Raw genomic sequence first — 15,796 nt, 5'->3', positions numbered from 1 at the left:
CATCTGAGCTTAGCTGTTGGAGTACTTGGGCATGAAGCGCAGCATGGCAGACGATGGCCGAGATGGTACTGCCCGGCTGCCGAGCTCCTAGGAGAATGGGCAGGCAGTTGGGTTAGGTGGTGCTCAGCAAGGTTATGCTGACAGATGGAATAGTAGTGCCACGTGTTGAGAGAACACTGGGAGTAGATTTGGGGCGCAGAAGGTATATAAACACGTCTACGCCCCCCATACGCGGACAGATGAACATTTGGTGAGACATACACTAAACACTAAACACTCTCCCTTCTCTCTATCTATCCCCTGTGTGTGTTCTAACTTGATCGTCGGAGGGGTTTTCCGGCCACACACCGCCGGGTAGCTCACCGCTATTGTGCTCGCAGGTGATCGGACAGAAACGGAGCTTGGAAGAAAGGAGTACGGGCTTGCCGGAATATTTGCTCCCCGTACAACTCTAATAACATAACACTCCAACACACTAAAAAACTTCTTAGTATACTTTTCTCAAGCGTAACACTCACAGCTTGAAAATATACAATTGTCCAAAACTTACTATGAATTTTTTATACTCATTTTCCAATGGTTTGAAAATTCCCACATCTTTAAGTATTGCATTTAAAAAAAGTACACTAAGAAGTTTCTTTGAGTTTTTTGAAAAAGTATAATAAAAAGTTTTTTTTTAAATCTTACATTAGAGTGTTACACTAACGAGTTTTTTTTGAAGTGTTACATTTAAGTGTTACACTTGGAAAAAATATGCTGACGAGTTTATTTGAAATCTTGCATTTGACTATTACGTTTAGAAAAAATATACTAAAGAGTTTTTTTTGAAATGTTATATTTGAAAAAAAGCATATTAAGGAATTTTTTTTTTAAATTCTTACATTTGAATGTTATAAGGAATTTTTTTTGAAATGTTTCATTTGAAGGTTACGTTTGGAAAAAAAAAAATATACTAAAGAGTTTTTTTTTTAGTCTTATATTTGAGTGTTACATTAATGAATTTTTTTGAGAGTGTTTTAATTAAATGTTACGTTTAAAAAAAATATATTAAAGAGTTTTTTTTGGAGTCTTATATTAGAGTATTACGTTTGAGTGTTACATTAAAATATTACAATTTAAATTATATGTTTACTGAAAACTTATTAATGAGTTTTTATATTTCTTTTGAAACATTTAAAGAATCCCATATTTCAAATTATTTGTAGTACTTTTGAAACGTTTGAAAAAATTTCATATTTCAAATCATTCCAAATAAAAAAAATTCTCATATAAAAATTAATCCCCAATTTGATTCACATATATTGTGTATCTTACCTTTTTAGTAAAAATAAAAATGAAAAAAAAAAACATAATAGAAATAAGAGTATTAATCGTAAATCTAATTTCTAAATAATATATTAAATCTTCCTTTTCAAAATCAATAGGACTAATTGATCTATAAAAAAAACTCTTAAAATTAAACAGATCACCATTTCTAAAGATGAAATTTATAAATAAAATTTTCTTTTTTTCAGTTTCTACAAATTTGACTACATACAATAGTAAAATTTTAAAATTTGTAACCAAACTCATTCGAAGAGTATGATAATGTTATACAAATAAATAAATAAAATATTTATAAAACTTATTAATTTATATAACATTATTTTTCAATTTTATTTGATTTCATCACATCTCATCATCTCAAACACGTGCACAAATATAATTTGCAGGCTTTTTGTACACATTTCTTCTCGTCCCATGTCAACACACAGTGGTCTTTTGGCAACATAAATAAAAGCTGCGTTTTTGCAGCAGAAAACGCAGCTTGAGGAAGCTACAAAAAGCTGGATGAGTATTTGGGAAGTATGCAAATTACTATCCTTTTTGGTCCAACAAGTAACTAAATGATCCAAAAAGGGTCAAAAAATAAATTTCCTAAGTTGGATAAGGGTATTGTGATCATTTTAATGTGATGTAATACCATAAACAAATATTAAACAAAAAAATCAAAACCAGCTTTTTATCAACTTTCCAAATCACTTTCTAAAAAAGATAAAAGTTTGGTAAAAAACTAAAAGTCAACTTTTTACGAACTTCCCAAAACACTCCACAGAAATTCCATCAAATTTTATGGACTTCCAAAACAATCTATCAAAGGATTTGATTACATCATTCAACATTTGAAAACAAAGTACACAAAACAAGTGACCACATATACTAGCATCATATGATAATTGATAGAATCCAAAAATCAAGTCATGATAACTTTCAATCCACATATAATTAATTTTTATGTAAATTTCAAAGTAATTTATTGTGATTCACTGACAAGGATCGATAATCCACCCTCAACGTACTCAACAGGTACAATACATTTTAAAGTCCATTTTGACAAGTAAAAAAAAAAAGTTAGCTTATTGACTTATTAATTTATTTAAGTCACATCATCTCTTTATTATTTTATATGTTTTTTAAAAAAAAAAAAAACTAAAAAAACAAGGTTCATTTTTTTCCTATTTCCCAAAATAAGCCTAAAGGCTCACAAAATCACAAAAAGCAACCCAACATCAAACCTAACCACATCACAAAGGTGATTGTAGTGGTGCAATTAGAATATTAGAAATGTTATGTACTATTAAAATATTTAGAATTCAAATCTATGGTGCTGGGTTTGTACTCCCAAGTGGAGGTGGTGATGGTGATGATGGTGATAGGGTAGTAGAGGTGGAGTTAGCAGTGGTGGCGGTGGTGGTTGGGTGGTGGAGGTAGAGGTCACGGTAGAATGGTGGCATTGGTAAGACTCTAATTTGAATAACGTTTTTCCACCTTTTAATAGTAGAAAATATTTTGTATTGACTACCATTTTCAGTCAAACTCTAGAAAATGCAAAAAAATATTTTCTAGAAAATACATGCTGCCAAAACATATAGAGCATTAATTGGTGTGGTGTGAAAGTGAAACACACCCAAAATAAATATAATTTGTACATCTCAAATTCTTGATACTATTGTTGATATTATTTTCTGGGTACATAGGCATTGGAACAGCGAAAGGAATCCACTTGCATCAACTACTCATTTCATAACTAAAAGCAAAACACAAATCAATAAAACAAGCAAAACTTCAGAATTCTAATCCATGTCAAGCAAGCAAAACTTATACTGACATCCATTCAAATGAAGTTTTGAGAATTGAAGACAGGTAAGGAAACTTACAGGTGATGATAGAGAATGAAAAAGACCAAACAAGACCCCATTTGATATATATTGCTGAAGTACCATTCACTCATCCTCCTCATCTCCATCTCCATCTCCATCTGCAGCCTTCTTAGCAACAGCCTTTTGGTTCTTTCGCTCGACTCTTCCAGGGCATCCACCTCCGAGAGGACTTATAAGAGAGAAACCACCTGAAGGAGGGTAGGTGAGTCCCCCCTCACCATGAGGGCGGGTATATTAACCACTTGCCTCCCAAACCTGGCAGAAAGAAAGGAATATCTATGATGCAACATCTTCAGATTTCAAAAACTACAGAACATTTAAAAGAGTAATACTATGAAAACCATATAACAAACAACCATATCCAGATGTTTCTGCGAGAAACTCTTAGCGGACAGTACTGGAAACCCGTACAAAATAGTTAAATTTGCAGCATTATATAATGCATAAGAGCAACTCCACTGGTCATTGCCAAAGCTATAATTTGGTATGTTAAGTGTCAAAATGTCAAATTTTAAGAACATTGCTCCATTGATGCAAATGCTATTTTGTCACATAAACGCCATATGCCAAATCTGGTCATGCACAGTACATCAATCATAGAAGCGTGTCTAAATAAAATAGAAGTAAAATCCAATTAATCCACATGATTCATGCTGGAAACTAGTTTCTAGTGAAATTCAAAAAACATACCGAGCAAATCACAATATACTAAGGTCTCGTTTGGGAACCATCTTTTTTAGCCAAAAAGCGAAAAAGTTACTAAATTAGCCAAAAAGCCAACAACTCATACCAAAAAATCAAAGATTCTCTTTTCTCTCTACTTTTTGCACATCTTTTCGTAAAAAGCTAAAAAGTCATCCCAAACATACTAGTTTTTTTTAGCTCATATTTTAGCCAAATAGCCAAAAGGTTACTAAATTAGCTTGTTCCCAAACGAGGCCTAAGTAGGATTTCTATGATCTTAACATTGGAATTGAATACAAGTCAAAGGAATTTAAAATTTGTAAAATCCAACTAAGGCCTCGTTTGGGAACAGGTTAATTTAGTAATTTTTTGGCTAGTTGGCTAAAAAGGTAGGTAAAAAAAACTTGTATGTTTGGGATGACTTTGACTAATTACGAAAAGATGTGCAAAAAGTAAAGAGAAAAGAGAATCTTTGACTTTTTTGTATGAATTGTTGGCTTTTTGGCTAATTTAGTAACTTTTTGGCTAATTGGCTAAAAAAATAAGTTCCCAAACGGGGCCTAAATCACAGCATAATTCAAAACCAACACATGAGAATTTCCAAAATGCCTTTTTTTCTAAAAATAATAATAATTGTTACATACAGGTTCAAAAATTGAGTAAAATAGTAAGGCACCTTGGCTTTAATAAAGAAAGAAATAGTTGCGAAGTACCTGATATGCCTCTGCCTAATGAGCACATAGGTATGGTGAATCGACTTAGCCATGCCCGTCTTGAACACTACTGTATGAAGGCAGCGCTCAAGGAAACTCTCCACAGTCAAAGCCAAGACATAATCAAGCTTGTTCTGGCTTACATCCAAAAGCCCATACTTGTTCATCCTCCAAAGAAGGGCCCCACCCTCAAAGATCTGGCAAGGATTTTTCTCATTGAGAGCGAGAAGCATCATTGCACATTATGGATACGGCATAGAGCATACTGAACCCTCTGCAACTCCCTCTTACATTGGAGCCCATACTCCCCCACAAGATTCAGCTCGGCATCCAAATGCTCCTTCTCATATGGACGGCGAGGCTTCTTAAAAGTCCTCCCATCAATAAGCACCCAGCGTTATCCATAACTAAGGCAATTTAATCCAAGCAGAGTAACTTGTCTAACATATAAATAAAAAATAAAAAATTGTAATATAGCTTTACTAGAAATCGCTAAATAACTCATGGGAGTAATTTTTTCTTTCTAAATAACTCATCGGAGTAATTTTTTCTTGGGCTTACACCTTACGATATATCTAAAAAATTACACTCCAATTTACTCCAGGTACAATCTTCACATAAAGGCCTAGTTCAAATTAAAATACAACATTGTCCCCTTATGGCCATGTAGTGCAAGTGTACATCCTAAATTGTTTCAGCTAGGTTTTAGGTACCAAACATTACACTGTACACCCAAAATAACTTATATGAGAAACATTAGTTTAAGCCAAGCAAAGTGAGAAAAAGATGATGGGCAAACAGTTCTGTCACAGAAATGATCTAAAATTCAGAGGAAATTTGAGATAGCATTATTTGATTTTTTAGTTCACAAGCCAAAAACAAAAACTAGTAAAAAAATTGCATCCAAACAAGGATTTGTTCCATGCTTAAATAGCCACCTAAAGATGTGATTGACTGAATGATTTACATTTACACCAACTTTGTCTTCTGAATTTCTCAAAACTTAGCTAAAACAATATCAACTACAACATAACAACCTTACACATTGTTAAAACTAGTCTCATCTGCTAAGGAGCTGGGGATACTACTGCTGTGCTGGGCAACCTGAGCGGGTTCTGATTGTTTGGAAAGGATTTGTGATGGCCAAGAATCTGAGGATGATGGATAACGAGCATGTGGTTTGCTTATGTTTGACGGAAGCTTAGACACAGATTCTAAAGTATCAGAATTGTGGTATACTTGGAGGTCATGATGATGCAAGGGAACATATAGAGGACCCAAAACAGTTGCTGGCTGCGATGCATGGTCAATTACAGGTATGATAAGTTGACCTTCCTTGAACTGTGATGCAGTGTCATGATGTGATCGCGAGTGATGTAACTCCCACGCAGAATTAGAATGAATCCTCTCTTGTACCTCACTATTCAGCTCCTCAACCTGACCTTGAAGGGTAGAATTTTCCTCTCTCAGCTCATTCGTCTCGGTACTTACCTGTCATCAAATATCCAAACAACTGATATCTTATACAATCAATATATAATTGCACTTATCAAATACAAATATTTATTGCTTCATGCGCTAAAATCCAGTTTTCCACATTAAGGCGTATTGAAGGAACTATTAATTCCTTCTGTCAATCATTTTGAGGAATCTTGTGCAACTAAATTGTTTTCTTGAAATCCTATGGTCTAGGCTTCTTACAACGCAATGATTCAATGAAGATTAAAACCTTCAGTCCACTGGAAACAAACTCACATAGAATCCACCATACAACAATAGAAGAACATGGGGTATTCATGCCTGTTAATAACCATCAAATTTTCCTTGAAGCAAATAAAAGGAAATTTTGGTCCTGTATGTTTTCCTTCAGGAAAAAGAAAATTAAGTTGCCAGAGAAAAGCAGGTTGAGATTTCAGGAAGCTTACATAGTGAGATTCGGATAAAAGAGTTGTGTTTTCCATTTTGAGACAGTCAACCTGAGCAAGCAGGTCACGTAGTAGTCGAGTAGCGTTACTCAATATAGAGGCCTTTCCATTGTTCTCATGAGATGGGTCTGGATAACAAAGATGGCGAGATAAACTAAGAACCATCCCTTTAAAACATGTAGGGGACTATAAACAAGGCAGCACTAATCAACTTGGACAGATGCATCAACATTAAGCATCATGCAACAAGAAGTAAATTGAACATGAAAAGATTACCAAGGGTGTTGCCGAGCTTGAGAAAAAGATCATTCAAATGATCACGTTTTAGTTTCTCCCTCTCAGCTTTATGAATCTTCTTTGGAACTTTCCTTGGGTTCTTTTTGCTGCATGAAGACCTGAAACATGATAGCTTTCAAAACGACAGAAAAAACAGACAACAAAAACACTCACAGCAGTATAATTTCATATTTAAGCTAAAGCAGACTATTGGAGATAAATGTAATGCACTTATTTAATGTACACTCTTTGGTTTATCAAGAATTGGTGATAAACAGGAGAGGAAAACCTAAAAGACGTGATATTAATCCCTAATCTATTGCAGTTAAAATGTTGGAGATGCTCACTAATAATTAGCTTTATATGATTTCCTAATGCATATTAATTTTACAAACTTAATGCATCATGTATAATCAATAGGTATTACGGAATAAACTTGCAAAGTACAAATCTTCTCAATCTTAAATTTGTTGCACACCCCTCCAAGATACCTACTCCGCTATGTTATGGAGGATGACATTTCTAAGGATGTGAATGTGCAAAAGTCTATAAACCCCCATATATCTTTTTAATAGTGACTTAAACAAAAGTAGATATCCACATCAAATGTTTCCTGGATTCTGTTATTGATAGCATTGATGGATTCAAGCTTCCCCACCCACCCACCCCCCAAACAAGATAAAATGTTAGATGTTGGTAGAAAAGTCAGATTATAACAAAGGGCGATATCTCACCACACCCTCAGCATTAATGGATTCAAACTATTTACACCACTAGAAAACTTTGATTTTGTATGTGATGAAGAACTCAAACGTTCAATTTCGGATGAATAGAACTCAGTAAGGTTAGACTAGTGAACACAAATCAATATCTGGAAAATTCTATGCACCAACCTATACAAATGATTATGTATGGTGCTGATTATGGACAGGTGGACAGTCAATTAATACATAAGTAATTTCAATCCATGTAACAACATAATATGTATTGTGCAAGATAATTCTTTACAAAAGGTAGTTTTATATCATATACAGCCTTTGTAACCTGTGGTTTTCAATTAACGTTCAAGTTCCTCAATCCTCAAAACCAAATTGTTTCTAATATTGAAACTATTTAGATTCTTCAGCCTCCGAAGGTGCACCTATGCATATGAAAGATCAAAACAAAAACTTCAACTCTCCTACCATGACCACGCTAAGTCAGGGGAAAATCAACTCTAACCACCAACTATCTAATATGAGTGCAGCCTTGACTTGTTTGTTTTAGGATTTCATTGCCATGAATGATCACTTTTCTCCTCTTTCCCATTGAAACTTGTAAATGGAAATCTTTATAAAATGCTTGCCCTTAAAAAGTTAGAAGTACATATCTTGAACAACTGACCTGATAATTGGTTCCTCTGACACCACATTGTTATCATCACTTGATTCAACAGAAGCCTCTGAAACCATGCTCATCTTTCTATACCAACTAAATTCAAATTCCTACATGGCAACAAAGAAACACCCTGAGCAAACAAAACCCATGAAGCTTAACAAACATACAGTTGAAATTCAGGCAACCAAACAAAATTCGAAGCAGGGAAAAACTTAAATCCTTCTAAATCTTAGTATGCTCAACTCAACCATCAATTTACTTGCATTCACATTATATAAAACTCTGATCTATTGGTAATAAGCTTCCATGAAACTATTAGGAAGTTCAAAGAAACCATTTACAAATACAAAAGCCCCTTTGGATTTGTGTCTTGTTTCCCACCAAATAATTAAATGAGAATAATAATATTTCCAAAAATTCACTGGCTTGTTTTCAAGCTTTCCTTAATACCAAACATCCACAATGAAACTTAATTTTAAAAAGGGACAAATAATTTAAATTTTCACAAAACTATCCTGCCATGACTGCAATTAGAGCATCTCCAATCCTTCATCTTTTCTTTCATCAAATTTAAATTTGATGAAAAAGTACTCACAAATCACCTCCAATCCTTTCATCAAATGTTCATCAAATCAATGGAGAGTCATTTTTTTCATCAAATTTAGATGAAGCATTGGAGATGATTTTTTTCCCCCCATAAAATTTGATGAAAAGGGAAATTTGGGATAACAGGGTAATTTTTAAAAAGATTTTGATGAAAATTTGTTGAAATTATTAGAGTAGTTAATATCAAATCAAATTTTTACTCAATTTAGAATCAAATCAGATGAAAAAATTGGTGAAGGGTTCCTATAAAAACACACACACAGTGAAATTGAATTTGTCGTTGGGAAGTAGATTTGGAAACAATGAACAAATAATTTATATATGCTTACGTATTCATGTAGGATGACAAAGCATGGAAGAAATGGATAAACCCTAGCATCGCAAATGAAGAAGTTGAAAGCAGTGAGGCATACCTTGGGAATTTGAGAGAGAAAAAGCAATAGAATAGAATGGAAGAACAAAGTTGAGAGAGGTTGAGAAGATGAGAGATGATACTACTACTACTACTGTTCTTCTTGGATAAAAAGCTAGGGTTGTGTGTTGTGAGTGAGTGAGTGTGTGTGTGTGGATCTAGGGCTCTTGGACCAGCAAAGGAGATGGCCGGAGTATATATTCCACGCAACGGCGTGTGTCTACCGCCTGCTCCTTACAGGAACCACATGAGTACGTCACGTGTTCCACTTGTGGTGCCGTATTGCTAATTGACAATAATACCCTCCTCCTGTAACTTACAAATCATTCACCATAAGTGTGACCAAAAAAAACAAACCCTCCCATCTTGTGGAGTGGATCTGTTTGGGTTGTGTGTTCACCACGACAACCATTTTAATTATCTAAATTATTTATTTTTTAGATTATAGTGTGTTTATTATTTATAAAAAAAAAATTTATTGATTTAATAATTATAATTATATTCATTCGTGATATTTATTTGTAAAAAATAAAAGAAAAACTAACTTGGCTAATCAACTTGATTTTTTTTTATGAACAATCTACTTATTGTAATATAAAAAAATCAACAATTTAAATTATCAATACAGAATTTGTGATAGCCCCAGTGAACCTAAACAACATGTCTAGTCCACAAACACATGCTAAATCAACAACAACAACAACAAAAATTATTTAACTTTGCTTAAATTTTGTAGGCTCCAAAATAAAAGAAGTAAAATTTATTTTATCCTCTTAGGTCATGTTTGTTTGGACGGATTAGATTAGGTTGGATTAGCATTCTCATGACTAATCGTCCTAGAATTACGAATTCTTTTAAATTATGTATCTTATCTTATGTTTGGATTGAGTTAGGATTGCAAGGATATTCAGATTTTGGCTTAGTCCTCCAATTTATATTTCACCCCCCTCTGTGGGATGAATAGTCCATCATATGTAGGATACCATATTCGGATGGATTGTTAGGCCATACTTCAATTGTTTAATCAAACATCGAATTAATAATTTTATTGGACTATTAATCCCATCTCAAGCTCTTATTCACCCAAACAAACACGGCTTTATAGTTGAGGCCAAAGCATTGTTCCCTATGGTTCAAATATAGATAGAAAATGTAGTTTTGAACTAAAATGCAACCGTTGACACCGTTAACTATAGTTATAAAATGATACTTTTTTTTGTTATTTTTTGTCTCTCTCATCTCTCATACACATAATTTATAATGTCTAATATTAATTCAATCAAATCACAATTAATTATAAATTCTTAATTATTTATTGTAATTCTTCTTTTTGTTATTCTAATTTTAATTTAATTATTTTAGATCACAATTAATTTTAAAATATTTAATTATATATTGTAATTCCTAACTTTTTACTTAACACAATGCTATTTGAACTGTTATCTTTTTTCTAAGTATTTATATTTAGTTTTAAAAAAAAAATATTGTATTTGCAAACTACACTTTTACATAGAAAATGAAAAATAAATTTATTTGTGCTTGATTTGCGACACTCCGAGTCCTAAATTTCTCAAGATGTACCAACAAACAAACAGTAATTTTGAGGATGAAAATTTAGTACCTTTTTAATAAGTGTGATGAATAGTTCAACATTTATATTGACTCTGTTGTGATTGTTGATTGCTATAGTTTAACTTTTTTCACTTATTAATCAAAAAAAAAAATGATAGTTGAAAAAATTGTGATTCAATAAAAAACCACAAGAGTAAAATAGCAAAAAGAAAGACAATGTGTAATAATAAGTGTAGTTGATTAAACCAAATAATGTTGATGGTAAAGATTAAGGATTAAACCTAGAAAAAGAGGGAAAATAAAAAGATTTTAAAAAATAAATAAATAAACTAAAAGAGATGAAGAAAAAAAACTCAATGCGAAGAGATTGATTTGGTTAAATATGGTTTTTTGAGGTTAAAAATTTGCAATGTACAAGACATAGCATATGTTTGGTGTGGATTATAGGAATGATCATACCTTATTTTAATTTAGGAATCTGTGCCAAATTGTTTGGTGTAGTTTCTGTTTACAGCTTCTTAGGCAGAAATAGCTTAAATAAGTTGAGAAAAACTAATTATTTAAAAGTTGAAAAAGGGGTACTTTTGATTTTTACTTTCTGATTATCAACTTTTAACTTATAATGAATTACACCAAACATCACCGTAGGTATGGTTTGGGATCTCCTTTTTAGAGGCTTTTGTTTTTTTATAAGGGGACAGAAGCTATAATATTTGAAAATAACTTTTTTAATTGTATGGAAAAATCGTAATTAGCTGACGTATATAACTTATTTTTTATCTTAAATTCTCATTGCCTTTAGTAGAGAATCAAGTCACAGTACAAAACTAAGGATACGTTGATCTTTTTACATTGATACTTAAAAACTTTTTTTTTTTTAGATGGTTCGGAAATGATAACAGAAAGATCAAAAACAAACAAAGAGCTAAAGAGGGCTAGACCCTCTCATACACGATGCCGACCATATCAGCCACAAGTAAAGGTCTAAGGGATTGTAGAGGGTCATCATACACCTCCAGGTCCACAGCTTGAGCAGCTCCTAAACGGGCAAGTTCATCAGCACATTTGTTCCCTTCACGATAGATGTGTGCAATGGCACATTCAGTGCGTTGGAGAAGTGCCTTGATGTCAAAGAGAAGAGCTCTAAATGGATAGCGCTGAAACTGTTCATCTGGGGTGGAAATCTGGTTCACAGCCACTTGACAGTCTGTCTCTACTTGGATGTCTCTCCAACCTTTCTCCAGAATAATGGTGAGGCCTCGATAAATTGCCCACAGTTCTACCTCTAGACTAGTTGCAGATTCCAGCTTTCTAGTGTAGCCTAACACCCACTGTCTTCTTTCATCTCGAAACAGATCACCAAAGCCTCCTTGACCTGGTTCATCTTTAGCATAGCCATTCGTATTTAATTTTAGTTTACCTGTATAAGGAGGCAACCAAGCAATTAGTTTGGGGACACGGTGATCAGTGGCAAGGGGAGACATTAAGCTTCATGAATATTAGAGGCATATTGGAAGGCTTGGAAAATGCTATGAGAAGCATTACCATCCACATTGGCAAACACTTTATTATTTCTATCCTTCTAGATTTGCCATAACAGAGCAGCAAACCAAGTCTTCCAAGGGATGCCTCTAAATTCTTGTTTGTTATCCTTAAGATTGGATACAATCCAATTCTCAAAGGTAGTAGATTCAGCCTCCTTTTGCCATTGATCATTTCTAACAATCTTCCAAATGTTCAATCCCAAAAAAGATGGAGTAGATCTTCGCAATGCATATTGCAACAGGGACAAAAAACATTTTCCGCGAGTCTTCTAACAACCCTTATTTGATTTGTAAGCAATTTATTTTGCAAAATGAGCCAGAAAAACCCCTTAAGTTTTTGGGGCAACTTGAGTTTCTAGATCCATTTCCAACTTACTTCAGGGTTCCCAGCCTCAGTGATTAAATCATAAGTTGAGGTAGAAGTGAAAGAGCCAGTGGAAATGCCTACCCAGCAGGGTTTATCAGGTAAGTTAGTGAGTCTAGGCGGGAACACACTTTTAACGCTGGTAATATCCTGAGGGGTTAAAAAATTCTCAACACTACCAAGGTCCCAACTCAAGCTATTATCAAAAATGGCGGTGACAGTTGTGTCATCACAGTGATTTCCAGGAGAAGCGTCTGCCAGAGGTTGATTGCCACACCACCAATCTTTCCAAAGTGACACTGTAGCTCCATCCCCAATGGTCCACTTAATACCTTTCCTAAGAACATCTTTACAATGAACAATACTTCTCTAAATATGTGAGCTACTCTGCTTGGTAGACCAAGTGAACAGGTTGTGATTTTGTAAATACTTACTTAAAAACTTTTGACAACCAATATTATACACAAATTTGTTGCATTGAATTTTTAACTTTTAAAACCAAGTCCATAAGACCTTTAAGTCTTATCTTTCTTGGTAGCTCTTCCTTCGTAATCACTAATATTTGTTCATAAAATAGAAAGTTATTACACAGATGTGTGTAAATTAAATAAATAATAAAATAAAAATAATTCAGAAAATAATTATACAAATTATTTTCTGAATTAAATGCTTACAAAAATTAGTGTCGAAACTTGAGTTGAACACAATCTCCTTAAAGTAGATTTCGCCCTCACTCCAGTGTTTGCAAAGACAAGCAAACACAATATTAGTCCAGTTGATAAGCCACAAGTTTGGAGACAAGCAACAAAATAGCAATCAACAAGCTAAAATTAAAGCAACAACAATTTAAAGGCTTTGCACAATGTAAAGGCAAAATGAACTTTTCATTACTCAAAAGAAGGCATTATAAAAGTTGAACAATGCACAAAAGTTGCCTTGCCATAAACAAGGTTAGGGTAGTGGGCTTGGGTTGTTCATAGTGGGGCTATAGCCTTTATGGGCTTACCCATGTCAGGGCCCATCCCAAGTATCTCAAGTTAAGGTATATAAATCCATTTAAAACCTTAAGTCTTTCCAATGTAGGACAAGCACATTTCACAAATGAATAAGAAACTCATCTAAAACCATTCCACGAACCTAAAAACGTGTATTGAATTCTCATTCATCCATAAATGATTTTGGGCAATCAAATATACGATTTTATTCACTACGCGACATTAAAAATGAATTAAATTAGAAACGTTAAAAATAACGCTTGAATCTCACCTTAATTAATATTCGAAGTGAACCAAAAAAATAAAATTATACAAAAAGTCGTTTTCCAACAATTAAATGATGTAAGCATCGGCAATAAACCTCTTGTACGAACACTCATCAAAATAAGAGAAGACAAAATAAAATTTTAATATTATGCAGAAATCCCTTTCATATAAGGAAATTTGAGAGCATTGCTTGTCTTTAGTATGCCATTTGTCTAAATTGGATTGTAGAGTATATTTAAGTGTTTTTTCCCCCTCTTTGTGGCTGCTTTAGACCCTCAACCATATAAAAAAAAAAATAGAAAATTATTTTGGGTATGATTTATTTTTTGATTTTATTATTTATTATAAAAAATATGTATAAAAAAATAGAAAGTTAATATGATAGAAAGAAGCCAATAATCAAACATCAATGCCTAATTGTCCTTGGAATAATAATCACATTGTTTAGTTTTAAAAAATTGAGTTGTTATTTTTTGTGTTTTCTATTTTTAGTCAGAAAATTTAGAGGCATTTATTCATAAATCTCTCTTCACTTATTTATGTTTCACTTAGTTCAAATTATTTTTTTATATTCTAGTAAGTCTTATAAGTGACATAATTATCAAAATACGTCTAATAATAATATTCACATTAATAATATGAATATTCCGTGACGTGAATATTCACTCGTCAATGTGAACATTCACACTGTAAAATATAAATGTTCACATCATCAAATTACTAAGCGTTCAAAAAATATTTGTAAAGGTAAAATTATCCATAAAATACCTTAAATATGAGAATTAAAATTTAATGGATCAAATGTCCAAATATACGACTTATTGAAATACAAAAATATTTTATGGACTAAGATGCTGTTTGATAAATTTGAAAACTGAAAAATGAAAATTAAAAATGAAGTATTGAAAACTGAATGCTGAATTTATTAAGTTAAAAAGTTGTTTGATAAAAATTTGAGTGCTAAACTAAAAATATATTGTTTGATATGTATAAGATTAAATTTGAAATTTATTATTTTCAAATTATATATTTTAATTTTTATATTGTGATGGTAGTGGCAGTGGCAGTGGCAGTGATGGTGGTGGTGGTGATGGTATGATGGTGGTGGTGTTGGCGGCAGCGGTAACGATTGTGGTGGCGGTAGCGGTAGCGATAGTGATCGTCGTGATGGTGGTAGTGGTGGCGGTGATGGCATGATAGTGGTAGTGGTTGTGAGTTTATAATAGTGTATACTAGTACTTATATTTAATATTTATAAATTCAGTCAGAATTAAGTAAGTATGATTTAAAATTTACTTAAGTTTCAATCTACATTTTAAGATGCACTTAAATTTTTAAATGATATCAATTGTAGTTATCAAATAGACTTAATCAATTATCACTTAATATATTTAGTTTTAAGTGCTGAATCATGTTAACAAACACCCCCTAATTGGGATACACGTACTTGAAAAATGATTTCCTAATAAATCTCTAAAAAATTTAATATTTAAGATTTAAAAAAAAAAAAAAAATAGATGCACTTAACTTAGATATACTTTAAAAGTATAATATTTACGGAATTTTTTTTTAAAAAACAATTCATCAAATACAAAATATATATATATATATATAAAAATTCAATACATTTTCGTATTAATTCTTGTGTATTTATTGAATTTTTAAAATATTTTTCACAAATATTTTATTTTTAAAGTGCATCTAAGAAGTAAGAAATTTACTTAAAATATTAAAAAAAATTACTAAAAATAAAAATAAAAAACTCAATTTTTAAAAAATCAATCAAAACCAAATAAAGTGAATAGAATTTTGGATAAATTTCATATTACCCCTTTTTTTTTATTATAGATGAATAATAATA

General features: G+C 32.4%; 1 protein-coding gene and 1 pseudogene across 3 annotated transcripts; both read right to left on the bottom strand.

Annotated features, from left to right (window-relative positions):
• Positions 1-3,022: 3,022 nt before the first annotated feature.
• On the bottom strand, positions 3,023-4,994 carry LOC114296395 (small ribosomal subunit protein uS4y pseudogene; annotated as a pseudogene). The gene is made up of 2 exons (XR_014365966.1): positions 4,598-4,994; positions 3,023-3,455 (listed from the first exon to the last, which is right to left on the bottom strand). The product of XR_014365966.1 is annotated as a small ribosomal subunit protein uS4y pseudogene (transcript).
• Positions 4,995-5,422: 428 nt separating this feature from the next.
• Positions 5,423-9,578, bottom strand: LOC114296375 (transcription factor bHLH47). Of its 2 annotated transcripts, none has more exons than XM_028240670.2 (5): positions 9,195-9,578; positions 8,182-8,282; positions 6,799-6,917; positions 6,523-6,650; positions 5,423-6,088 (listed from the first exon to the last, which is right to left on the bottom strand). In XM_028240670.2, exons 2-5 carry the CDS (start codon positions 8,253-8,255, stop codon positions 5,636-5,638), a joined length of 774 nt encoding a protein of 257 aa, XP_028096471.2. In that variant the 5' UTR covers positions 8,256-8,282; positions 9,195-9,578; the 3' UTR covers positions 5,423-5,635. The 2 variants fall into 2 exon arrangements, with proteins under 2 accessions (XP_028096471.2, XP_028096472.2); XM_028240671.2 differs by having other exon boundaries at positions 9,111-9,372.
• Positions 9,579-15,796: the final 6,218 nt, after the last annotated feature.

The sequence above is a fragment of the Camellia sinensis genome, chromosome 4 (assembly GCF_055761805.1).
Source record: "Camellia sinensis isolate YWXY chromosome 4, ASM5576180v1, whole genome shotgun sequence".
NCBI classification, from domain to species: domain Eukaryota; kingdom Viridiplantae; phylum Streptophyta; class Magnoliopsida; order Ericales; family Theaceae; genus Camellia; species Camellia sinensis.
Note: the sequence above shows the minus strand (reverse complement) of the source record. Positions and strands in the feature narration are given on the sequence as shown.